This window comes from Ctenopharyngodon idella, chromosome 18 (genome assembly GCF_019924925.1).
Source record: "Ctenopharyngodon idella isolate HZGC_01 chromosome 18, HZGC01, whole genome shotgun sequence".
NCBI classification, from domain to species: domain Eukaryota; kingdom Metazoa; phylum Chordata; class Actinopteri; order Cypriniformes; family Xenocyprididae; genus Ctenopharyngodon; species Ctenopharyngodon idella.
In genome coordinates, this window is record NC_067237.1 from 31,020,527 (window position 1) to 31,046,760 (window position 26,234).

At 37.6% G+C, this 26,234-nt stretch overlaps 1 protein-coding gene across 3 annotated transcripts in view; it reads left to right on the forward strand.

The window, feature by feature from the left end:
• The first annotated feature begins 891 nt into the window (after window positions 1-891).
• The window catches only part of zbbx (zinc finger, B-box domain containing), a 51,290-nt gene continuing 25,947 nt past the window's right edge, over window positions 892-26,234 (forward strand). For 2 of the 3 annotated variants that reach the window (XM_051869831.1, XM_051869833.1), the window contains exons 1-9: window positions 892-990; window positions 1,718-1,834; window positions 2,105-2,218; window positions 7,979-8,069; window positions 8,278-8,329; window positions 8,867-8,970; window positions 12,007-12,102; window positions 17,547-17,741; window positions 20,042-20,195. In XM_051869831.1, the coding sequence (XP_051725791.1) occupies window positions 1,773-1,834; window positions 2,105-2,218; window positions 7,979-8,069; window positions 8,278-8,329; window positions 8,867-8,970; window positions 12,007-12,102; window positions 17,547-17,741; window positions 20,042-20,195 (868 nt within the window). In that variant the 5' untranslated portion in view covers window positions 892-990; window positions 1,718-1,772. The other variant, XM_051869832.1, reaches the window with a different exon arrangement.

A 26,234-nucleotide genomic window follows, 5' to 3' on the forward strand; every position in this document is an offset into this window, starting at 1 on the left:
GGACATTTTTCTTAAATGTTTACATGTAAACATCTGTGTTTTGTACTATATCACCAGCCAGACATTTTTAAAGTAAGAGTTACTCGCATGTTTACACTGATTTTGCTTATTGTTTCAAATATGAATTAAAGCAGGCTATTGTGTGGTTGATTATATAATAATGTATTTAAATGGAATATATGATTATTCAAAGATGAATACATTTGATGAATGAAAATAAATGTTGAACAGAAATGGCTGACACAAAACTCTCGAGAAAACAAAACAGTGCGCTAATTTTTGTAGACTAATTGAGACATACGGTGCTGACGCTTTAATGAGTGTTCTTATGACTGCAATCAAAACATCCACATGAAATTTGATTTTAGTGCTGAAATGATTTTAATTAGGGAAATCAAGCTGTCCATAATTACAGGAGCAACAGAGGTCTCTCTCCTCTGTGTCAGAAAGCCACAGGATGTTTGATGTACATCAGGACTTCATTAGCACAGACATTAGAGTTGCCAAACACAAAGAAAACAGTAAAACTCTGCTATTTATGTTCCCTCTAGAAACTTTTTTAACAACCCCTCACACAATGTAAGCTCACATTCTCTGCCAAAAAGTCCTGAGCTCCTTTCACTGTTTAAACACTGTCATTTGGGGTTTAAAGGTTATGTAGCCTATTTATAGACTTAATGTTCAACAATAATTCAGAATTTCATGCGCATTTAGGTTAGGCTATAGAATATTTAAATTTAAGCAAATTACATTTTCCCACTTATATCATGTAACCAATTGTCCCTTATTATTATTATTGTCGTTGTTCCTGTTGTTCTTTGTTGTTGTAATCATTTATATGGTTGTAACAAAGAATAGTGTAATTAGTTGGCTCAATGCACGAGCACCTGCGCATGCCCGCTGCTGGAAAATCTCTCGCGAGACGCGTTGCTATAACGACAGATGTACACAGTTTCCACAAGCGGTATTTCGGGAGGAAGATGTGTTAAGGTAAGTGCTTTAAAAACCTGCGCAATTTTGATAAAATATTGGTGAAAAAGTATCTTTTAACTCTGTACAGTAAGTGCAACAACTCTCGCCTTTGTTTTGGAAAGCTTTTATAAACATAACGCCTAAACGTTCAGACTAATGAGAATATATTTATCAGCTTTCTCTCTTTTAGCTGTTATTTATTTAATCTTAAATGGTTAACAAGCAGAAAACTATAAAACGGGAAGGTACTGTGGTAATACCACGTTGTTTAGACATGTACCATGTCGTATACTCTGACGTATCTTTGAGTTTCATATTATATATTACAGTATGTCAAAAGTTTACTTTAGGAAAATGACACTAGATTTTTTTTTTTTTTTTTTTTTTTTTTGGGCCATGTACTATCGTGGTACCCTGGTAGCCTATTCTTTGACATAGAGTGCCTTTGAGTACCATGCAAATGCTATGCCATTTATGTCAAATGTTTGCAATAACAAAATGGCACTACCATGGTTTTGGAGTACCATAAAAATACCTTGGTATATACCTAAATAAATATGCTAATCATTCAGTACCATGACATGATACCGTCTCTGCATCATGGTACCATACAAGTGTTTTTTATTGTGAAGGTTTGCTGCTGTTATTCATTTCATTGGCCTTTTTGTAGGTAAATTCAGTGAAATTTGTTCTATTCTGTGCTGTGTGTTTCTCAGAATTCTTTTTATTTTATTTTTTTTCTCAGGACACTTCAGTGGAAATTACAGCCTGTGAAGCTTACAGTCTGATCAGAGAGCACCATGAATTTAAACAACTTTGTGGTACTTCCCAGCAAGCCCAAGTCAATGAAGTTAAATGTCAGGTTTGAACAGTCGGTTCCCTTGAGTTTCTTTTCACGCTTCAGATTTTTCACATTATTAGCACGTAACACATCGCTTTTGCAAATGGCGGCGCTCCAAATATTAGAGTAGTCTGTTGAAAATTACATGATTTTGTGTATTCAGTTGAATGATTTTCTACTACAGACTGACACAAATAAAACAGGAAAAAGTCAGGGTCACGTTGGTTTGTACAAGTAAATATGCAGTAGTATATCAAATAGTATATTTCTGTATGTGTATGTTTTTCCTAGGAATCTCCGGGAACTGCGTATGGAAACAGTGCAGTTGGATCAACGTGCCAAGGAGATGGAGAGCAGACTGGAGGAGCTCAGACAGCGTATGAACCAGGAGAAAGAGGAGAGGGAGTGAGTAAAATAGGGAGGGGAGGGACAGCTTGTTGAATTAATGAATGAATGAGTAGATGAATAAATTAACGAGCCAAACAATGACTGTGACAGAGAGCGTTGAGATAAAAGAGAAAATGTAAACAATGAAACGGTGATGAATAAAATGAAAAACGTAGGATGAGATAGCAAGTGAATGAGAGATTATGAGGGTAGGTGTGGAGGCAAAGACAGAGGAATTCAAATGAATAATTCACCCAAAATGAATATTCTGTTAGTGTTTTTTCACCCTCCCAAAACTTGTGTGCAGATGTTTTTCTACCTTGAAATTTTTTAAAGATTTTTTCTCCCCATACAGTGACAGTTTACAGTGACCATGGCTTTAAAACTCCAAAAAAAGAAAAAGAAAAAAGAAACAACAAAATTTCCATAGTCTATATGACATAAGCCTTTTGAAGCAATACATTTACATTTACTGTATGCAGTTGGCAGACACTTTTATCCAAAGCAACGTACCTTGAAGCCATACATTTTTATCAGTTCATGCATTCTCTGGGAATCGAACCCATGTACTTGGTGTTGCAAGGACCATGCTTTACTTTTCGAACTTTGTGTGATAAACAGATTTAAATTTAAATTTAAATTTTACTACTAAAAGACTTATGTAAATCTAGGAGTAGAAAAGTAATTAACATCTTAAATTTGGGTCTTTTACACAGAGCTATCATGTGACTTCAGATTTGAAATATATGGCAGGAGTTATATGGGCTATATTTATTATTATAATATATATTTTTTATAAAGCTTGACTTTTCTGGTCACTATGAACCACACATAAACTCAAAACATACACAAACTCAAAAATATTCCTTTTAATGTTGTACATCTTTATTTATAGTTAGTTTTTAACATTTTAATTAAGATTATTTTAATGTAACAAAATTTAAACACTTTTAATACTGGAAGTTTGCAGAGGCCCTCTAGTGGGCCCTTGCTCCCTGGTTGAGAACCGCTGCTTTATACGGTATTTGATTCAGAATATTACTGTAATATAAGGGGATGTGGTCTTAAAGGGATAGTTCACCCAAAATTTTTCCATGATTTACTCACCCTGTACCCAAGTATAGTTTTACTACCTTGTAACCAATCACGTCAACGTGACGGCCGGCTTTAGCGTATCATTAACTGACCGTGCAAGGGAGTCTCAAAAGAAGGTTATCCCGGTATATTTTTCCGTTGATATGAAAAATGGGGTAGATTTAGCAATATGGCGGGTGTATGATGTATATTGCGATGTTATGATGAACTATATGCCTTTCTCCACTGACGTTCTGAGTTGTTCAAAGCGTTTCTAAAGATACTGACTGTTAGAAGGCAGCTGTCTGACTCGTGAATGTGAACATGGTTTGTGTAACATTAGCAACACATTATTAGCTGTTTGATAACGTAATAAAATTATATTTATAAACGTTTGATAAACGTTGATAAAATGATTGACTACAGGGGGACTTTAATAAATATCCTTGCTCCTTCAAGCATTATAATGGTTGTGAATGGGGGGCCACATTTTAAAGCAAACAAAATATGCATCCATCCATAATAAAATTAGTTCACACGGCTCCAGGGGGTTAATAAAGGCCTTCTGAAGCAAAGTAATGCATTTTTGTAAGAAAAATATCCATATTTAAAACTTTATAAATTCAAATAACTACTTTCCAGCGGGCGACCGTATGCATACTGCACAAGCCGACTTGCGCCAAATGAGTTACCCCCTGACGTGATGTATGACGCAGGATGTAGGAGTAGTGTAAGCCTCTCGTGGTCAAAACAAATATAGGGCTGGGCAACAAACTCAAGCTCCTCTTCTCTTATATCAAAATCCTCTGACATTTCTCTTTAAAAATTATTGTTTTAGACTTCTAATTCGGGTTACTCTTCCGCTGCAAATCCGATGCATACGGCCGACTGCCGAAAGCTAGTTATTATAGTTAATAAAGTTTTAAATATGGATTTTTTTTTTTACAAAAACCCATCGCTTTGCTTTAGAAGGCCTTTATTAACCCCCTGGAGCCTTATGGATTACTTTTATTATGGATGGATGCACTTTTTTTTTTTTTTTGCTTCAAAATGTGGCCCCCCATTCACAACAATTATAAAGCTGGAAGGAGCAAGGATATTTAAAAAAAAAAACAACCTCCGATTGTATTCATCTGAAAGAAGATAGTCATATACACCTAAGATGGCTTGAGGGTGAGTAAATCATGGAATAATTTTCATTTTTGGGTGAACTAACCCTTTAAATGATGCATTTACACAGCAGTTTAAGGTGGCCCAAATTTCCTCGCATGAGATGCAGAAATAAAGCGCATGCATATAAGTATTTTTTTTTTTTTTACAATGTGACTTTGTAAATATACGTTAATCTAACTTGACATTCATCATAAAATGTCAATCCATCAAACCCAGTGCATACAGTACATACTTTCTCAAGGATATGGGTCACCTACTGTAAGTGCAGTGCCTTGCAGAAAGGCACTGACATAGATAGTTGAAGGTTGCCAAAGACATCCTAAAGTTCTCAGAGTTCCAATTTTACATTCATACACTTCTATTCTGTTTCATAGAATTATCTGATGGACATGTGTGGGTTAGTTTAAGACCAGATATGGACAACATTTAACAATTTATGTAAACAACTGGCTACATTTTAATACTTAGAATAACGTGAGAAGCTGGAAACAGCACATACATATGCGAGCATATGTAGCCAAGGTAGAAAACAAATGGAAATAGAGTGACAGAGATGACATTAGCTTTAAAATCTGATCGGCACATGGAGTATACAGCTCCTGGCCTGCTCTGCAGGCAATCTCGGGTGATGGTTTGACTTCTTAGCGATCTGGTTTGATGGAATCAGCATAGCCATCGAGTGGAAGGAAATTGAGTCATCTCGGCTCCAGCAGCTCTGCTCTCGCCACACATCCCTGCTTGTCTTCCCATTTCTCCCAAAACAAATTAAGATTAAGTGGGACCCTATGCCAAAACGAGGAAGGCAGGAAATTAGTTTTCTGTCAAAATAAAAGAATAGGAAAAAAATAACATCAGTAGTTATTAATTTGATGTCTCTCTCTTTTTCTCTTCTCAGCCCGGCCCCTTTCCTACAGCTCTTCATTAATAACACTAAAATGTGACCTGTGTAGGTCCACCTCATGAATTTATAGTGGCGGCCGTTTTAGGTGTACATATCAGCTCATAATTCAACAGGGGTGGGAAACAGTACGGTAATGGTGTAGATGCAGTGAATACATCATATTCCCATATATACTTCCAAACAAACGCAAACATGTACATGCAGTCGGTCAGGAGGAATTATGTTGTGGTAGCGTGAGGAATGAATTTCCGGATGAATTATGTTGAGATAGTGTGAAGAATGAATTTATCCGTAATTTAACATATTTGTGCCTGAAAAGTGGATATATCAGTGAGGCGGAAAGCAGAACGGAGACAATAGCATGAAGCTATACCTATGAGTTCTTCACAGGGATGGACGGCACCAATTGCACCTGTATCAGTAACACAAGGCAGCGCTTTCCGATAATCAGATGAATGAATGCAGCAAGAATGCAGCTACAGACAAGATGTCTGTGAGATCTGGGCCACGTACCGGAACTGTCATATTAAGGAATGTAAGCGGTACCATATCTAAATTACGATTGCCTCCATATGGATGTTTTTAAATAAAACTGTTTTAGATTAGCTCTTATCAGCAGCCATTAATCAAAGCAGAACTTCTGTTGCGGGTGCCATGCTGGGAATGGTTGATGTTATCTTCCTCCATGCTCAACCTGCTCGCTGTTTATTGTAGTGAAGGCAGAGGACTAAAGGGCCACAGGTGAATTCATAAGAGTAGATGAGAGCCGATAGTCTCTGGCCTTGTGCTTGGTGTAAGTTGTGCGTACAAATTGAGCCTTTTTTTATACTTTGTTGTTGTCTGTCCTTTTAGAGCTGGTCATCAGTATACACTACCATTTAGAAGTTTGGTCAAAAGTGACATTTATAATGTCACAAAAGATTTCTATGTCAATTAAATGCTGTTCTTATATGAACTTTCTATTCATCAAAGAATCTGGAAAAAATGTACCGCAGTTTCTACAAAAATATGAAGCAGCACAACTGTTTTCAACATTGATAATAATAAGAAATGTTTCTTGAGCAGCAAATCAGCATGTTAGAATGATTTCTGAAGGATCATGTGACACTGAAAACTGGAGTAAATTCAGCTTTGCCACACAAGGATAAATTACATTTTAATTTGATTTATCACAAGGTTAAATGTGCAGTAGTTTAACCGCTCACCTGTCCCACTACCGCCACACGATGTACTCGAGTGGCAGAAGAGTTGGATGTCTGTGACCCTGACAGGAGATAAGTGTTTGTCTTGTTGGTTGGCACTCAGTGTGTGCGCCTGATGGTAATCCGCCAGTTGTTAGCACAACTGCCACGTTGCTTGTGTGTTTCCCCATAATGCTGACAGGCAGGCTTGAGCGCGGTTAATCCCCATCCCAAACGCCCGTCTCCATCAGACTGATAAAGGCCAGCACATAAACAGCCCTTAATGAGAGTGGACAGCACGCAGAGGAAGTGTCCTCTCCCTGCTGGCCCCTTCCAAAGTCTCTGACTTTCTCAGTCTTTTATAATATAAGATGGATTTAAGTGGAGCTGCTGAGCTGTGTATTTTTAGTATGATTATGCATGATCTATTCATGACTTTTCCTATTGCTCATACTTAGGGTTAGGTATTTAAGATGGTTCCAACCTCCTCTTATAGTTAGTGTACTGTAAATCACTTTGACAAATTAGTAAATCAGTTATAATAAAAACTCAAACACGAGTGCCAAACCTACTTCCTCTGAGCATGTGAACACATTGTGCTCCAGCATTTCTGTGGTAAAGTCACATGATCTGTCACCGAGTACACATTCCTCTGGGATTTTGACCCCGGAATGGCACCAACATGAGAGAAAGTTACATTTCAAGAGCACGGTTATGTCTTTACTTTTTGAAAAATTATATCGTACAAGCAAACACACATAACATACATTTCCATCCTTTGAACACACTCAGGCTTGCGGCTCTACGCCAACAAGACAACCCACCCTAAACAAACGGCCTCCCCCGCAATCACACCGTGAATTATTTAGACTGTTGATTTGATGTGGCAACCAAAACAACAAATCAGAAAACAAATGAAGTCGACCTCCGTCTGTGTATCTGTGTGAATTATGTAGGGCAAAAGCTTTCATGTACTGTTTGTGTTTGTTTTTCACCATTTGACATGTGCTTAATTAAAAGTTACCAATCAGCAAGTGTTCTTGTTCTGAGTTTATTCTTTCTTTTTATTTATATATTGACATTCCAAAGAAAATATGGTGCTTGTCTGAGGGAAAGTCACTGCCACAATGCTAGGATGGTGTGGATAGTTACCAGGGCGATGCTATGCAGTTACTATGGTGTTCTGAATGGTTGCAAGGGCGTTGCTTACTGGCTCAAGTCAAAAGAGAAATCTCTCCTTTAAGTTTGTGGGATTTTCGCTTGTTTCATCATCTGTCAATCAAAAATTATATGTTTGATTTTCTGTCTGTAGCACAGATGTGGAAGAGTTAAGCACTGGATTTTAAAACTTAGGGCTAAGGGTTTTTCAAAAAGTAAAATAGTACGTAAGTACTCTAAATGATGCAGTTCTGTGCTGAACTGAGCAACTTTCTGTGATTTTCCACACAGGAAGATGGGAGCTTCTCACTGGCGTTCTGCACAGGCTCTCGCCCCTGCGTTTCAAAGTGTCAAGACGAACAAGGGGAACGCACCTCACAGAGTAAGTCTTTTCTCATCAGACATTGTCTTTTCATGCACACAAATAAACACTCTGTTTAAGATATCCAGTCTCAATCAGGCCGACTTCACTTTCATTCATGCCAGAGATGGTCCAAATCTTTGGACGCACTTTCTAGAATTAACTGCTTGAACAATTTAATGGTGGTTTTGGTGATAATGTGGTGTTTGAAATATGTTGTTTCGGGCAGCTCTCTCCAGGCAAGATGAAGATTAGAGTGCTGAAGGATGAGTCTGTGCCAGGTGGGTGGACTGGAATCTGAGATGTGTTTTGCCCGGTTTGTTTTGAACTCTTTTTTTCTCAAATTTATCACTTGGACACTAGTATAGTAAAGTCTTAGCTTCATACCCCTTCTTTTTCTGTGTGTGAACTCATTTCAGAATGGTGTGAGCCAAAATTGTCTTTAGCACTGTTCCAAACTCTTGTAAGCTAACTATTTCATGACACAAAGCTTGTTCCAAACAATAGACTGCATAACTGTTAGGGCATCACGTGTACTGTATCTATCACAGAATTTGGACTGCAAAAAGTAGTTTTCTTGATCATTACGTTTGACTTGTTTTTGTCTCTAAAAAAACAAGAAAGAGATAAAGATGACAATAATGGTCTTTTGCAGAGTTAAAAAAGTAATGCAAAGTCTATGTCAGCACATATACATAACAAAGTTTTGATAAAAGTGGCTCCATCTAATTAACAATTGACTATTTTACCCAAAAGTTTTGTATTGTTAAAGTACTGAAGTGTACTGAAGTGAATTTTTTGTGTTTATATAAATGCAGCAGTTCAGAAGCAGGAACCAGCCAGCAAGGCACATGGCGCTAACAGGAAGCTTAAACTGAGTGGAAAAGTCTGTGGACAGTGTGAAGTTCAACTGGCCGGACTGGTGAGTTTTCATCCGTTCTGTTATGTGGACCATTTTTAATCCCAAGCTATTCATCCCTTTCATTCATCATGCATCATGTCTCAGAAGTCTCTTTTTCTCACCAAGGCTACATTTATTTAATCAAAAATCCAGTAAAAATAGTAATATTGTGAAATATTACTACATTTTTTCTTAAATATTTTATTGTTTGAATATTTTAAAATGTAATTTATTCCTCTAATGGTAAAACTGGATTTACAGCATCATTACTCCAGTCTTCAGTGTCACGACCCTCCAGAAATCATTCTAATATGCTATGCTGATTTGCAGATGTTTGCAAGGTTCTTGGAGATTCATCTTTTAAAACACATTCAATAGTTATCTTTGAGCCACTTTGTAGCAAGTAAACAAGATATCCTTGAGCAACAGTTTGTCTGTGAAACTAACATGATGTATTTCTGCATGTACAAACATTCATACATAGAGGGCTTTCTGCACATCTCTTCATGAGGACTGCCATGCCACTTCAATTATTGTCTATTATTATGGTATCATCAATTTGACCCATCCCTAATCAGACTTATCAGTCAAACAGTCTTTCTCGACCAGAATAAGCTAAAGGGTGGACCAGACTTCATAACAATAGTCAAACGTCTGGCGCTGCAAGACTAAAGTGCATGACACAAAGGTTTGTTCACACTTTCTACTCTGAGCCATGACTGGCGGCAGTAGATTGAACTGCTCCCAAATACAATGCTGCAAATATATTCCTGCTCATCCGACATGATTTCTTAGCAAAGAAGACATGAACTGCAGATTCTATAGTCCGGAAGCCCTCTTAAAAATCAGTTTGGGGAGAATGCTGCTGCTGTCCGCCACTGTGCTGCTGTAATTTATTTCAGTGGTGTCGTGCTGAAATGAGACCTTTTTTTATGTGGCCATTAAAAGAGCTGGTAATGGGCACAGCTGTAGATTCACAGAGCAGCACTGTATTTACCCTTTTCTTTATTCACTGAGTGTGTATGCGTGCTTGTGTGGTCATATTAAAGGGGACCCTGTCACCCCTGGGAGATTTGGGACTTTCATGCACTCCTCGACTGTGTGTGTGTGTGTGTGTGTGTGTGTGTGTGTGAATGGGACTTGAGTGCTTTGAGACAGACAGTCTCGAGGGGACATGTACCTGTGGAATTTGCACACAGGCATTTGGCTGTCAAAGACAGCAAGTGTGTTAAAGTGAATGTCTGGTGTGTGTGTGTGTCTGTCTCAATGTATTTATGGATGTGTAGAGAGCCAAAGCTTCCTAAGGGTTTTCTCCATGCTTACTCACACAACCCTAGAGGAACCCACCGGAACTAAAGTTGAGCTGAAAGCTGTTGTTTTGTTCAGGATGAAATGTACTATTTACTGCAAACTGCATAGTATACACTGAATACTGCCTGCTTTTTTTAAAAAAATAGTATGTGAAATATAGTTTCAGACATCATGCTTACAGATCTGCCCTGTATGATGCACAAAACTGTGCACAAAAATGACAAGCACTTGCTGATACTGTATCTTAGTGGCTTTGTTTAAAGTTCTAGGTAGAAAGTAAACTAGAAATCCACAAGCAGAATTTTATTTTTTAGATTCGTTAACATTTGGACACACATTACAAAGCCTACACATTTCCACTCATCTTTTGTTTTTGAATGAGTTATTACTTCATTAACTAGTCCTTAAATGGCTTGTAAAAACAAAACAAACAGCTGGTTGCTTTACTTGTCAGTTGATCTCTTCTTGTCTAAGAGGGTGGATCTTAGCTTAAAAGAGCTGCAGTGCAAAACAATAGCTGGATTCTGAATAACATACTAACTTTGAAATAGTGAGAGTTGTATGCTAGTATGCTGTTCCGAATTCAGCCTTATTTTAAGTTGCAAAATTATTTCCAGTTATAGTCAGTGTTATTTTAGTATTATTTCTGTGCAGTTATTATTTTGAATTGCCTTTTTATATTTTCATTTTAGTTTTTTTAGTTTTATTTCATGTGCTTTTGTAATTTTTACAGTGTTCATTCTTAATATTATTAGTATATTATTAATATGATAATGTTATATTATTATTATCTTAATATCTATTTAGATTTAAATTTACTTCAGTTTTAGTTTTAGTCATTTTTGTCAAACTTATTTTATTTCAGTTAGTTGCAAAAACAACATTTCATTTCTAATTTTATTTAGTTTGTTTTTCATTTAATATTAATATTTTATTTTATTTTATTTTAGCATTATTTCAATTAACAAAAGTGATTTTTAATAGTTTTAGGTAATGATAACACAAACTATATCATTCTGCATTCTTGTTTTTTAATTTTTTAATGTTTAATTTTGTGTTAAACAAGTCTTAATAAACTAGAAGTTAAGAAGCCATTGAGTTCATTTGTTATACTGGGTAAAGGTCAAGCAGAGCACATTGCATTGTGGGACAATATTTTGCACAAGGTGCTCTGCATATACTTCACATTTTGATAAATTATGTCATAGGTTAAACATATATTCAGTGCATACAGAATATTCACATATGCCTACTATGCACACTGCACAGTGCACATAAATACTGCAGAAATATTATTCCAAACATATCCCCAAAAATTCAGACTCTTCCAAGCATTATGCATCTCTCAAGCTGAAGTGCTGCATCATCATACAGAGAGGGCATGCAGAAGTTCAGACCGAATTAATCAAGACAGCATTGCTGGGTAGATACATTTACAAGTGGCTCTTCAGCTGTGGGTTTGATCGACCTTCCTTTAAATTCATGTGCCGATATGCCGTCTGTCTCTCTACCCGTCTGTCCATCAAAAGGATTCTCTTATCGCCCTCTGCACTCATTTACAATTGGTAACAAAATAATGAGCTCCCTTAAGATATGTGCAACTCCCTTCTCTCCATTTTAATATGTATCGTGTTGAGCAAAAAGTGCAAGATATTTAAATATATTGCTGATAATGAAGTTTTTGGGGGTAAATATACCTTGCTGTACATATCCTGGGTTTATTTAATTGTTTTTGATCTGTTTCAGATGTGTTCGGAATGCGGAGAAGATTATTGTGTGGGCTGCTTTGTCAGATTCCACCAGAAGGGGGCACTAAAGCGCCATCGCATGGTTCCTGTACAGGTGAGGAGGTGTTCTGGCAACCTTCGTCCTTCCCACGCAAACACACACACACCTACACACGCCTGCAGTAGTGCCAGGCACAAACCCCGTCACTGAGCAGATTCCATCTTCCTCCTCCATTCCGTTTCTCAGAAATGTAGAACGCTGGTCACCATTAGTGGACAATCTGCTCACTGTAACCCTACTCTGATTACACACACCTGTTTCTGGGTTAGAGAGCAGCCACACAAACACACACAGCATGAAGGACAGCTGATGTGTGTTCACACACACTCGCTCTCGTCAGCTGGAGTTTGTTTTAGAGACTTGAGCGGCCCCGTGGTGAGGTGTTTGATTGAAGCTTTTATCAGGCGGTCAATACATCCATCATTGCACTGGATCGGAACATCAGTGCCAGAGAAGGGGGTGCTGTAGGGACCATTGCAGTCCTGTTAGCAAAAGATGCACAAACCTTAGTTGCAGTCACTTTCCCTGCAAAAAAAAACAGAATAGATTCATAGACATTAATTTTAACCCCAGCAAGTGTTTTTATTAACAAAAATGAAAGAAAAAAGTAAAAGATACATTTTTATGTCGACTTGACTGCCTTCTTTGGGAAGAAAAAAACTGTTTAAAAAATCTAAAAAGTGTTATTATGCTTTACAGACATACATATTGTAGATTTATGAAACAAGGTGGAAGAATTTATTTGTTGAATTTTTGTTGAATTTCTTGGAATTGCAATTCAGAAAAGACTCTTTCTGTCATTTAAATTCCAATTCTAAAACATTGCTAAGTTGGTTAAAGTGGTTGTAGTGTGACGCTATGTGGACACTAGGGTGTTGCTAGGTGCTTTAAAGACTTCAGAGTGGTTGCTAGGGTGTTTGTATGCAGTTACTAGGGTGTTCTAGGTGGTTGCTTAAGGCTGGAATACACTACATGACTTTTGTTCAGATTTTTGCCCAGAATTGCAGTCTGGATGAGTTGACAATAGTTGTAGAAAACCGGAGTACCTGTAATTACACATATCTTCTCAAAAAGCCACATGATTTGAGGTTTTATTCATGTTCTGGACAGGTTACTATAGTGCAATAGATGCTTGCCTTAGTAAACTCGACTAATAAGCAGCATAATAATATTTTTTCTTTTTCTTAATTTCTCTTTGTACCCATTAAATTAACTGTGTGTATGTAAAAATAACTGTGCTCATTAAATTACCTTTAAGCTTTATGTGATTTTAATATTATAGTATCACTCTGAACTACAGTTACTTAATTGGTAGTGATTTGAAGGTTGACACTAATTACACTAACTTTTGTGTACAGAACTATGTATAACTATAATTAGTACATTTCTTCCAAGAAAAGAAAATCAACAAACACTATACTGGTCAAACGTTTGGAATAATTATGATTTTTTTTTTTTTTTTTTTTTTTTAAGCAGTTTCTTATGCTTACCAACACTGCATTTATTTGATCAAAAATACAGTAAATACAGTAATATTTTGAAATATTATTACAATATGGCCCACCACGGATTCCAGCACTTCCAAGTCTGGTGATAGCTAGTTCAGTGCTCTCAGCGCTTCCTAGTCTGGTGGCTACGCCAGAGCCTCTTTTCATGTCAGAGTCTCTTCACATCATGGCTGCCACGCCAGAGCTTCTTCACATCATGGCCGCCATGCCAGAGCCTCTTCACATCATAGCTGCCACGCCAGAGCCTCTTCAGGACATGGCCGCCACACCAGAGTTTCTTCACGACATGGCCGTCATGCCAGAGCCTTCAACCATCATGGCCACCACGCCAGAACCTTCAGCCATAATGGCCGCAATGCCAGAGCCTTCAGCCATCATGGCCGCCACGCCAGAGCCTGCAGCCATCAGGGACGATATGCTAGAGTCTCCAGCCGTCATGGATGCTGCACCTGAAGCTACTAAGGTGGTTCCTAGGCATTTGAGACTAGCTTCTAGTTTGGCAGACCCACCACTGATGTCGGTGCGAACATCTTCAGTCCGTGGAATCTTTAGTCCCGTCTACTTTGCTGTGGTGGTCATCTGCTCTGCCGTGGTGGTCATCTGCTCCGCCGTGGTGGTCTTCAGTACCGTAAGCTCCCCTGGCCACCTACTCTGCTGGCTCCGCCCTGAGTCCGCCTCAGTCTCCAGTGTTGCGTCCTCTCCATGGACCTGGCCCTCCGTCCGGTCCCTCTCCACCTTCCTCCTGTATTTCTGTGACTCCGAGCATCTCGAATACACTCCCTAAAGGGTTAGTTCACCCAAAAATGGAAATTCTGTCATTAATTACTCACCCTTATGTCGTTCCACACCCGTAAGACCTTTGTTCATCTTCAGAATACAAAGAGGTATGTGACTCGTCCATAGACAGCAATATAATCACCACTTTCAAGGTCCATAAAGGTACTAAAGACATTGTTAAAACAGTCGACGTGACTGCAGTGGTTCAACCTTAATATTGTGAAGCGACGAGAATACTTTTTTGTGCGCAAAAACAAAACAAAAATAACGGCTTTATTCAATAATCTCTTCCCTGTCATTATCCTTACGAGGTTGATGCAGTAAGCACAGTGAAGGCTTCCGTGTTTACGTCCGAATGCCGGCTCAGTGTTGGCCAAAGCTGCACACGTGAGCAGCACGCATGTGTGCAGCTTTGCTGGCCAATGATGAGTCGGCGTTCTGACTTAGAACCTGGAAGCGCTGGACGTAAACAGCATATGAGAATGACACAGAAGAGAAGATATTGTTGAATAAAGTCGTTATTTTTGTTTTTGTTTTTGCGCACAAAAAGTATTCTCGTTGCTTCATAAAATTAAGGTTGAACCACTGCAGTCATGTCGACAGTTTTAACGATGTCTTTAGTACCTTTCTGGACCTTGAAAATGGTAATTATATTGCTGTCTATGGACAAGTCGTATACCTTTTGGATTTCATCAAAAATATCTTAATTTGTGTTCCGAAGATGAATGAAGGTCTTATGGGTGTGGAATGCCATGAAAGTGAGTAATTAATGACAGAATTTTAACCCTTTAATGGTGGTGGGGGTATGTCTTTACCAGAGAGCACTCCTCCCATCTCATTTGTTTCACTGTCTACCTGTGTTCTGGACTTTGTTGATATTTGGATCTTTTTCCTATTATATGGATTATGATTCTGCATTGCCCCAATAAAGCTGCGTTTGAATCTTCAACCTGTCTGTCATCGCCGCAAGTAACAGAAATAATGAATTTTAAAATATACATCATTTGTAACATTAAAATGTCTTTATAATGTTATATAAACATTATAAATCGATTAATTCACTGTTATTGCTTAATAAACGTATTAATTGTTTTGAATTATGTATTACGGTTTCCACAAAAGGATCATGCTACACTGAGTGTAGTGAAGACTGGAGTAATGATGCTGAAAATTTAGTATTGCCATCACAGGAATGAATTACATTTTAAAATATAGAAAACAATTATTTTAAATTGTAATAATATTTGATAATATAACTATTTTACTGTATTTTTTATCAAATAAATGTAGCCTTGGTGAGCAAAAGAGACTTCTTTCAAAAACATTTTTAAAAAATCTTACCGACCCAAACTTTTGAACTGTACTGTATACTCTCCCAAACCAAGCAGTCGAATAATCTCTGAGTCATTCAGACTGTGTTGAGTCTACTGGGAGAAATCAGCTCATTATGGCCTCCATCGCAAGTTAAGCGCTAACCCCAGGGCATACAGGAAACATATGCCTCACAATGGACACATGACCAAAAGCTCCACATAAGCTATCAATATGTATTTACATCGTCATGTGTGTGTCAGTGTTGTATGGAGAATGTGAGTTGCTCCAATTATTGCATACTGTAGGTATGCTGGCAAGGTGTGGTGATTGGCTCTTCGTGGGAGAGGATGACTCTGAGTGACCCACATAAGCCCTTCACCTCTGTTCTCATGTTTACATCCAGTCATTCAGCATTAGGTAGCACATGTGCACCACCAAACTTCCTTTTGCCCTGCTTGATGCTTACTCAGCACTGCCGCATACTGGAAGACATTGAAGTAGTTACACAAACACAAGCAAACAAGTCCAGATGGAGGAGAAACAGAAGAACCCATAGGCTCTATTCATAAACCTAGTGAGTTGCCTGTTATTTATGTACGTTTACATTATCCAAAGTGACTTACATTGCATTGAAGGCATACATTTTATCAGTTCATGCTTTCCCTTGGAATCAAACCCATGACCTTGGTGATGCTAGCACCATGCTCTACTGTTTGAGCTACAGGAATATACAGCAGTGCAGAAGAAGGTGCACTGAGCGAAAAAGAGAGAAAATCAGAGAAAGAGAGAGCAGTCACAACTTTGCGCTCACTTGGCAAGAAACTGAGAATTGTATTTAACTACGCTTGGCTCTAATGCAGCTTTATGCATCCTAATCCTGTTTAATTTGCTTCCATGGGGGAAAAAGAGAACAAATATTAATATTTTCGTCCTCGGGTTTGTTCTTTGCAATCTTGGTTTGTCTTCGTCTGTCTTTGACAGAGATGTTTCCCCATCTGCTTTTGATTCATTCTCTTTTATCTCTGTTTTCAAGTTGCATGCACTTCTTCCCCCATTAATAGTTTCCTATTGCTTGCCTATTGTCTGCAAACATAAACTATTGATATTCAGTGATAAACTAATTAATTTGCTAATGTTTACTCTAGTTTGAGTGCATAATAAAAATGTATTCACAAGACAGTAGAGGTCTTATCTAATGTGGTAAGAGAAAGCATTATTCAGCAGCCCTGACCACCATAATGGCCACTAACAATGTTATCTTAAGGACACAATGTCGTAAAGAGGAATTAGACGACTGGCTATCGGTTATTGGGTTAATTACATAATTTAATCAAGCTTTTCTTCTGGGCTATTATTCATTTGCACATTTTACAGAGATATTTGATAATGTTTGCAGTAATCAGTAATAAAAACTGCAATTACCTGGTGTGAATGTGATAAACTCAAAGAAATCCTACTAAGCTACCTGTAGGTGGTTTTCTGGTTGAAAGCCTGAAAATCAATGTGTATTGCTTTTTGCAACCTATTTTACTTCTGTAGTATGATTTATGTCATGGTGGCTGTAATTTCAAAGCGAGAAGTGTGTATTTTAATATTTTTCCCATGTACAATGTCCTGCATTATAGACTTCCATTGTAAGTGCATTATTGCTTACATTATTGTTGTTGTTTCTACGAACTGATAGATGAAAATTTCATTGGAACCGACAGCATGCTACAGATGCTGTCTATAAAGCTTGTTTTGAACACAGGACATCCATTTAATGATTTGGATGAATGCTTTACCTACAGAGAGTGTGCATTCATTTGGTTGCATCAGTACATTAGCCTAGTCATCAACAGAATGCATTTGTGCACTTTGAATTAAAGGTCTGTTTGAAATCTATGTTTCATCCCCCAGGCAGAGCTCCAGACCCCTGTCAGCACTCGGGATGTGTTGGGTCGCCTCCAGCAGCAGGTAAGCAGTGAGGAGAGTCAACTTGCACAAGCTCGTGGTGCATCTTCCAAATCCACTGATGAAAGAGAAGCCACAGAGGAAAGATCAGCTCCTAGAAACCTTCGGCCCATGTCTGATAACCAAACACACCCCACACAGGTGAGTCACTGATTGCTTTGGATGTTACATCAAAGTCTTTATAAACAAAATATATATTTAGCTTCATTAGGTCAAATCCGGTTACAAATGTATAATGTATTAAATAGGTATTCATAATGTTGTGTACATTGTAACGCATTATATCTTTTCATAAATAATTGTCAAGCTATAGGCCTTTTTTATGCTTCCATGTTCGCCAAACAAAACACTTCAATATCAGTATTCCATATCTATATTTTGCCCATTATTAGCAGCAATATTGTCTTTCATTGATGTATAATTATTCACAAATCCATCTAAACAGACCATAAACTTTGCATGAACTTTGCCACTATGTTAAGACTGTGTCATAAAGGGATAGTTCACCCAAAAATGAAAATTCTGTCATTTACTCACCCACATGTTGTTGGTTTAGTCCACAATTTCTGAAGAGACATGATCACTTTGTATGATGAACAGATTGAATTTAGGCTTTTATTCACATTATAAACACTGATTAGTGAACATAAACAGAAGCTTAAATGAACCTGCTTAATATGCGAGAACAAACCTCTTGCGAAAGCTCAAATGTTCTGCATAACACACGAGAATTAACCTCATTGGTTCTCGCACATCAAGCAAGCGCGCTTGAGCTTCCGTTACCATAACTTATATATGCGTTGATGAATGTTTATATGTGAATAAAAGCCTAAATTCAATCTATTCATCATATAAAGTGCTCATGTCTCTTCAGCAAAATAGGACAAAACCACTCAATTCATATGGATTAGTTTTATGATAACTTTATGAACTTTTTGAAGCATCAAAGTGGTAGTTGCGTAGCTGTTAATGGAGGGACAGAAATCTTTCAGATTTCATTAAAAATATCTTCATTTGTGTTCCGAAGATGAACGAAAGTCTTACTGGTTTGGAATGACATGAGGGTGAGTAAATAATGACAAAATTTTCATTTTTGGGTGAACTAACCCTTTAAGAACTAGTTTTTCCAACTAGCAGTTAACCAAGGGGTAATCAGTCTTACTTTCCCAATTCCAATTAGACCAATCTACCATTTTATGTAGCTGACTTTAAAAAGTCTTGATGATTTTTATTTTTTTTTTAAAAACAAACAAACAAACAAAAACAAAAAAAAAAACTTTTTTCCCCCCATGGAAGCAAAACTTTTAAGACTAGTCTAAGCAGTTTATGCAACTGGCCTCTGTCTCAGTTTCTAATGAATGCCCATAAATGACAAAACAAATAAAACGTAGAACATTTTAATATTTGTTTTGATTTTTTAAATGTAACACATTTAGCATAGAATGAAAACAAGAGGACATATCGCATATTAAAGAGCATTAGAAGGCGGCAAGGAGTATATGTCACAAAAAACAGACATGACGAGTTTAGTGTTTGAAAGAAGTATCTTATGCTCACTAAGGCTGCATGTATTTGATCAAAAGTACAGTAAAAACAGTAATATTGTGATTATTATTATTACAATTTAAAATAACTTTTTATTTGGATATGTTTTAAAATTTAATTTATTCCTGCGATGACTAAACTGAATTTTCACCATCATTACTCCAGTCTCTAGTGTCAAAAGATCCTTCAGAAATTGATTTGCTGCTCAAGAAACATTTCTTTATTTTTTTCAATGTTGAAAATAGTTGTGCTGCTTAGTATTTGTGTAAAAACCGTGATACGTTTTTCTTCAGGATTCTTTGATGAATAGAAAGTTCAAAAGATCAGTGTTTATTTGAAATATAAATCTTTGTAGCATTATAAATGTCTTTACTGTCACTTTTGATCAATTTAATGCACCCTTACTGATAAAAGTTTTTTTTTTTTGTTCTTACTGAACCCAAACGGTATTATAATTTTAAATGGTTTCCAGTCCAGAGTTTTGGTGCTAGCATTCAACAAAATAAAGAGCAAAGGATGTGCATTAGGTGTCTAATTGTATTTTTTCATCATTGTACTGCCACACAGAATGATGGGAAATGAAGTTTTATTGCACACATACAGTATGTTGCCTCATAAAATGTTCAAATTAACATTTCTAGCCAGCTTTATCTCTGTTCAGCGTCAAATATCAATTGATATCTCCCAACTCCTAATGTCTCTTTCTTACACTGTTTCTGGGTAGATTCAGTTTTATTGGTAAGTTTTTGTTGGAAGGAAGGAAGTAGACGTTTGAACACGTACCTGTTCTCAACTTTCTGTACAGTGTGGAAACTTGGCCATGTGCTCCATTTAATTTAGTCTCCTTCTCTCACTCTCTCTGTCACTCTCATTGTGTTCTCTGTGTCTCGCCTCAGGTGTTGTTTGTGAATGATGGTGTTGACGTGGAGGATGAGGAGACTGGTGAGGAAGAGGACAGCTCTCTGTTGAGAGGACGCTTTGATGAAGAGCAGTCAGCCAGGTCCTTCCAGGAGGCTCTGAAAGAGTGGAGAGAGAGAGGGCAGAGACCAGGTAACAAACACACACACACGCAGCTGAGTCTGTGAGAATATGCTACAGTCAAACCACAGTAATAAAGTGACATGCTGTCAGGTTTGTGTGAGCTGCCACGTATATTCTGTGGCAGGCTGTCAGAACACACACAAACAGTCTCTCATAAAGCATACTCATGTGTGGCATTGACTGAAATAACGCACGCCACAAGCGTGACAGCACCACTGATTGGTTGCCAGGTAACTACATATATGCATGACAAACATGTGCTCTGTGACAGTGCATGTGTGTTTCCAGGTGCTGTATACAGTTTGCAGAATTGCCTCCGTGATTTGACAACTAATGATGCAATGAGTTTGAGAAATTATATGCAGAAACTTGAATGATGATGCCAGGTCACAGGAAATCAATCTGTTAGGGATATTAGTCGAGAACCGCTGGATGCAGAGGAGGTATTTGTTGCTAAATGAAAGCAGACGTGAAGTTTCTACGCACTTGACTCCTTTAAGAGAATCACTGTACCTCTGACGTTTTCAGCTCTGCATGAATTCAAATACTATCTTGGTTCATCATATACAGTAAATACTGTTTAGAAATATATAAATCGGTGCCTTATAATGCCCTCCATAAGTATTGAGACAGTAAAGACAAAATTGCTCTTTTAGCTGTGGTGTCAAGACATCTATAAATATTATTAAAAGATTAGTATGAGGCAGAAGTACAGAATGTCACATTTTATTATTGGCTGTTTCAACACAAAATGTTTTACTAACTAAGTAGTACAACACTTTTAGAGTTTCAACCCTCTGTCTAATGTGAGCATAAGTATTGGGACGGTTTAACAAAGTAAATGTATGTCAGGGTTAAGCCTGTTTTGAGTTTGTTTTTTACGTTTCCCTGTCCTGGGGCCTGTACCATGATGGTAGTTGAACAAACTCAGGGTTATAGGATTAGTTTCAAGTTGACAAAACCAAACCACTCCAATCCGGCTTTGTTGGTACCATGATGCTGATCATCAACTTTCTCTGTCAACTCAGGCTTTGATCCTGAGTTTGTGGAGCGTGTGCACATGAATGCGTGACATCAGTGGCAAACAGCCAATCACATGCCTTGCAACAGAAAGAGACTGTGATTTACTTCTCGCGAGAGAGCCAGCGTGATTCAAAACTCTTTTGCTGAAGAAATTGAAGAATTTAAACGCATTTACACAAGAAGAAACTTGTCCATGAAGAACAAATAAAAGAAATTATCTTGCTCTATCAGAGCAAGTGAAAATTGTCAAGTGTTTATATAGTTGATTATATATAGCAATAAAGACTCAAACATGTAAGGTTATGTAGTCATTTTTAAAGAGTTATCTGTTGATTCTACAGCTTACATATGATCTGTATATATTAATATTTATTTAAAATAAATGCTTAATAATTGTTAAACTAAAATTGCTTGTGTGAAATGGATTAATAATAATATAGATCGTATAATAATTATATAAATCATAAAATAATTATATAAATCATTAAAGCAAGACAATTTCATCATTAAATATTTGTTTTTACTATATAGTGACCTTTAATTTGGAGGAAGAGAAACTGGGGGAGGGACTTTATTGTGTTGGATGTGTCAGTGTCACTTTGCTCACATCTGATTGGTCCAATTTCGGTTTGAGATCTCTTACCCAGAACATAACCTGCCCCGGAGCAGGTTAGCTGTGGAGCGTAAGTTACTATGGTGATGAACACCGCTAAAAGCCAAGTCACTTTCATGGTACCTAAAACCCAGGATTGGCACAAACTAATCTGAAACTTAACTGGCTAGCCAGCTAATCCAGCTTCATGGTACAGGCCCCTGTTCATGTAGTAGTTGGTTTGTCTTTAGTCACATGTTCTCTTTTGTTCAGTTTCCCGCCATTCCTATGTTTCTCCTATGTTTCTATGGTTACCATCATTATTAGTTCATTTGTACCAGGTGTTTCTTGTTTATTAGTCTCGTTAACTCCTCAGATCACTGTGTATATATGCCCTTAGTTTCAGTCTGTCCTTTGTCTAGCTTTGTTTAGGTTACACTGGGTTTGTAGTTGTTTCTGCCTTTAGTCTCCTCTTCAGCTGGTGAAATGCATGTTAAATAAGATTTAAATCTGGAGATTGACTTGGAATGTCCAGTTTGGAATGTCCTGAAAAGACAGATAACACTGGCAAGCTTCAACAACTGACAATGACCAGGTCAGCTGAGAAAATCAACAGCAGTTGATGACAGACAGATGACAGACAAATGACAAGGGCTTTGAAAAAAAAACAAAAAAACTCTAAAATAGTTGTCAGTAAAAGCTGGGGTGATAGTCTCACAATCTACTGAGACTTCAGCAACAAAATTACAGAGGCTACACAGCAAGATCAAACATCTGATCAGTACCAAAAATAGGAAAGCCAATTTGAATTTGCAAAAACATGAGCCAGTAGTGTTTTAGAACAGAGTTTTATGGACAGATGAGACAAAGATTAATCTTTATCAAAGTGGAAAAGCAAAAGTGTGGAGAAAAAAGAAACTGCAAATGATCCAAGGCATACAGCCTCATCTGGAAAGCATGGTGGAGGTAGTGTCATGTCATGGGCATGCATGTCTGCTTCTGGAACAAGCTTACTCATCTTTATTGATGACTTATTCAGTGATGGCAGCAGAAGAATGAATTCAGAAGTGTACAAAAGAATCTTGCCTACCATTATTCAAGAAAATGCCACCAGACTCATTGGGAAGTGCTTCATATGGCAACAGGACAATGACCCAAAACACTAGTACTGCCAACTCAGTCAAGGAGATTATCATGGTAAAGAAATTTTGGGTCTTAGATTGGCCAAGTCAGTCTTCAGATTTAAATCCTAAGCATTTCACTAGCTGAAAAGGGAGACTAAAGGCAGAAACTCCCCAAAACAAGCAACCGTTAAAAATGGCTGTATTAAAGGCCTGGAAAAGCATCTCAAAGTGTGAAACCAAGAGTCTGGCGATGTCTATGGGACACAGACTCGCTTCTGTGATTGCTTGCAAGGGATTTACAACTAAATATGAGCTTTTACACTTTTACATTTAAGTTAAACCGTCCCAATACTTATGCTCACATTAGGCAGAGGGATGAAACTCTAAAAATGTGTACTTCTTAGTTGGTAAAACATTTTGTGTTGAAACAGCAAATAATAAAATGTGACATTCTGTACTTCTGTCTCATATTAATCTTTTAATCATATTTATAGATGTCTTGACACCACAGCTAATAGAGCAATTTTATCTTTACTGTCCCATTACCTACAGAGGGTATATAAATATACACACACAGTCAAACCAAAAATTATTCAGACATTTTTTATATATTTTTACTAGTGGGTACAGGACACTATAGTTCATTTATGTAAGTGAGGATAGCAAAATAAAGTAAACTGTGACATATTATAACCCAAAATTCTTCATACAGTGGACTACCAGTAAAACTGATAAAAAATTTGGAACCAAAAATTATTCAGACACTTTGACCTGACCATGTTTTGCTTAAGTGTAATCTGACATAATTAAGATTATTTTTTTCTGACACAGTTTAACTCTGAGATCTAGTCATATTTTATTACCATTTTTTTTAAACTATAGTGAATAAACTGTATTAATGAATTGAAATGTTCAAGGTGTCTGAATAAAATTTGGTTTGACTGTATATATATATATATATATATATATATATATATATATATATATATACATATATACAGTGGGTACGGAAAGTATTCAGACCCCCTTACATTTTTCACTCTTTGTTATGTTGCAGCCATTTGCTAAAATCATTTAAGTTCATTTTTTTTCCCTCATTAATGTACACACAGCACCCCATATTGACAGAAAAACACAGAATTGTTGACATTTTTGCAGATTTATTAAAAAAGAAAAACTGAAATATCACATGGTCCTAAGTATTCAGACCCTTTGCTGTGACACTCATATATTTAACTCAGGTGCTGTCCATTTCTTCTGATCATCCTTGAGATGGTTCTGCACCTTCATTTGAGTCCAGCTGTGTTTGATTATACTGATTGGACTTGATTAGGAAAGCCACACACCTGTCTATATAAGACCTTACAGCTCACAGTGCATGTCAGAGCAAATGAGAATCATGAGGTCAAAGGAACTGCCTGAAGAGCTCAGAGACAGAATTGTGGCAAGGCACAGATCTGGCCAAGGTTACAAAAAAATTTCTGCTGCACTTAAGGTTCCTAAGAGCACAGTGGCCTCCATAATCCTTAAATGGAAGACGTTTGGGACGACCAGAACCCTTCCTAGAGCTGGCCGTCCGGCCAAACTGAGCTATCGGGGGAGAAGAGCCTTGGTGAGAGAGGTAAAGAAGAACCCAAAGATCACTGTGGCTGAGCTCCAGAGATGCAGTCGGGAGATGGGAGAAAGCTGTAGAAAGTCAACCATCACTGCAGCCCTCCACCAGTCGGGGCTTTATGGCAGAGTGGCCCGACGGAAGCCTCTCCTCAGTGCAAAACACATGAAAGCCTGCATGGAGGACTTCAAGATGGTGAGAAATAAGATTCTCTGGTCTGATGAGACCAAGATAGAATTTTTTGGCCTTAATTCTAAGCGGTATGTGTGGAGAAAACCAGGCACTGCTCATCACCTGTCCAATACAGTCCCAACAGTGAAGCATGGTGGTGGCAGCATCATGCTGTGGGGGTGTTTTTCAGCTGCAGGGACAGGACGACTGGTTGCAATCGAGGGAAAGATGAATGCGGCCAAGTACAGGGATATCCTGGACGAAAACCTTCTCCAGAGTGCTCAAGACCTCAGACTGGGCCGAAGGTTTACCTTCCAACAAGACAATGACCCTAAGCACACAGCTAAAATAACGAAGGAGTGGCTTCACAACAACTCCGTGACTGTTCTTGAATGGCCCAGCCAGAGCCCTGACTTAAACCCAATTGAGCATCTCTGGAGAGACCTAAAAATGGCTGTCCACCAACGTTTACCATCCAACCTGACAGAACTGGAGAGGATCTGCAAGGAGGAATGGCAAAGGATCCCCAAATCCAGGTGTGAAAAACTTGTTGCATCTTTCCCAAAAAGACTCATGGCTGTATTAGATCAAAAGGGTGCTTCTATTAAATACTGAGCAAAGGGTCTGAATACTTAGGACCATGTGATATTTCATTTTTTTTTTTTTTTAATCTGCAAAAATGTCAACAATTCTGTGTTTTTCTGTCAATATGGGGTGCTGTGTGTACATTAATGAGGAAAAAAATGAACTTAAATGATTTTAGCAAATGGCTGCAATATAACAAAGAGTGAGAAATTTAAGGGGGTCTGAATACTTTCCGTACCCACTGTGTGTATATATATATATAATGTTTAGTAGCAAATTATTATTTAAAATAACCATAAAAACCATAGAACGGAAACATCATGAATAAAATCTGTAGCAGTCATCTCACACACGTGATATTTGTAATCAAAGGAATTTTATTTCACTTGGACAGGGAAAATAACATGGGTGGAGTGTCTCTGCAGCATGTCAGCAAATATAAATGGGAGGTCTGTTAACTGAAGGTGCTCCTCCTGACATATATTTTATGTTTTTTGGGGGGAGTTAAAACTAAATAGGACAGCTGTTCTCGCACTCCTTTAAGCTTAATGGTCAGATAATACTGCAGCAAACTAAAGTAACTCCTTATCCTGTGTGAGACTCGTTGCGTTTATTCCTTTCTCTGACTTCTTTTTCTGTACTTGGCTAGCAGGAGTCTCGCCTGCTGCAGTGCTGCTTGGCTTGTACTCAGTGTGATAATGACTGCTGTGTTAAGGGGGTTTCAAAAGCACTGAAGTCTAACCGGCCTTTATATCCTCACAATACAGCAAAAGAACTCTCAAAACAAAGACATGAATTATGTCAATAGTACTGCTTGAATTCTGCACCAGACAGCTTATTTTTCTCATTTAGTCTCATGTGTCTGTGTTTAATATAAATACTTAAGTGGTTTGCTTTAAGCTCTGGATGGTAGTATTGTATGTAATCGGGTTATACATACT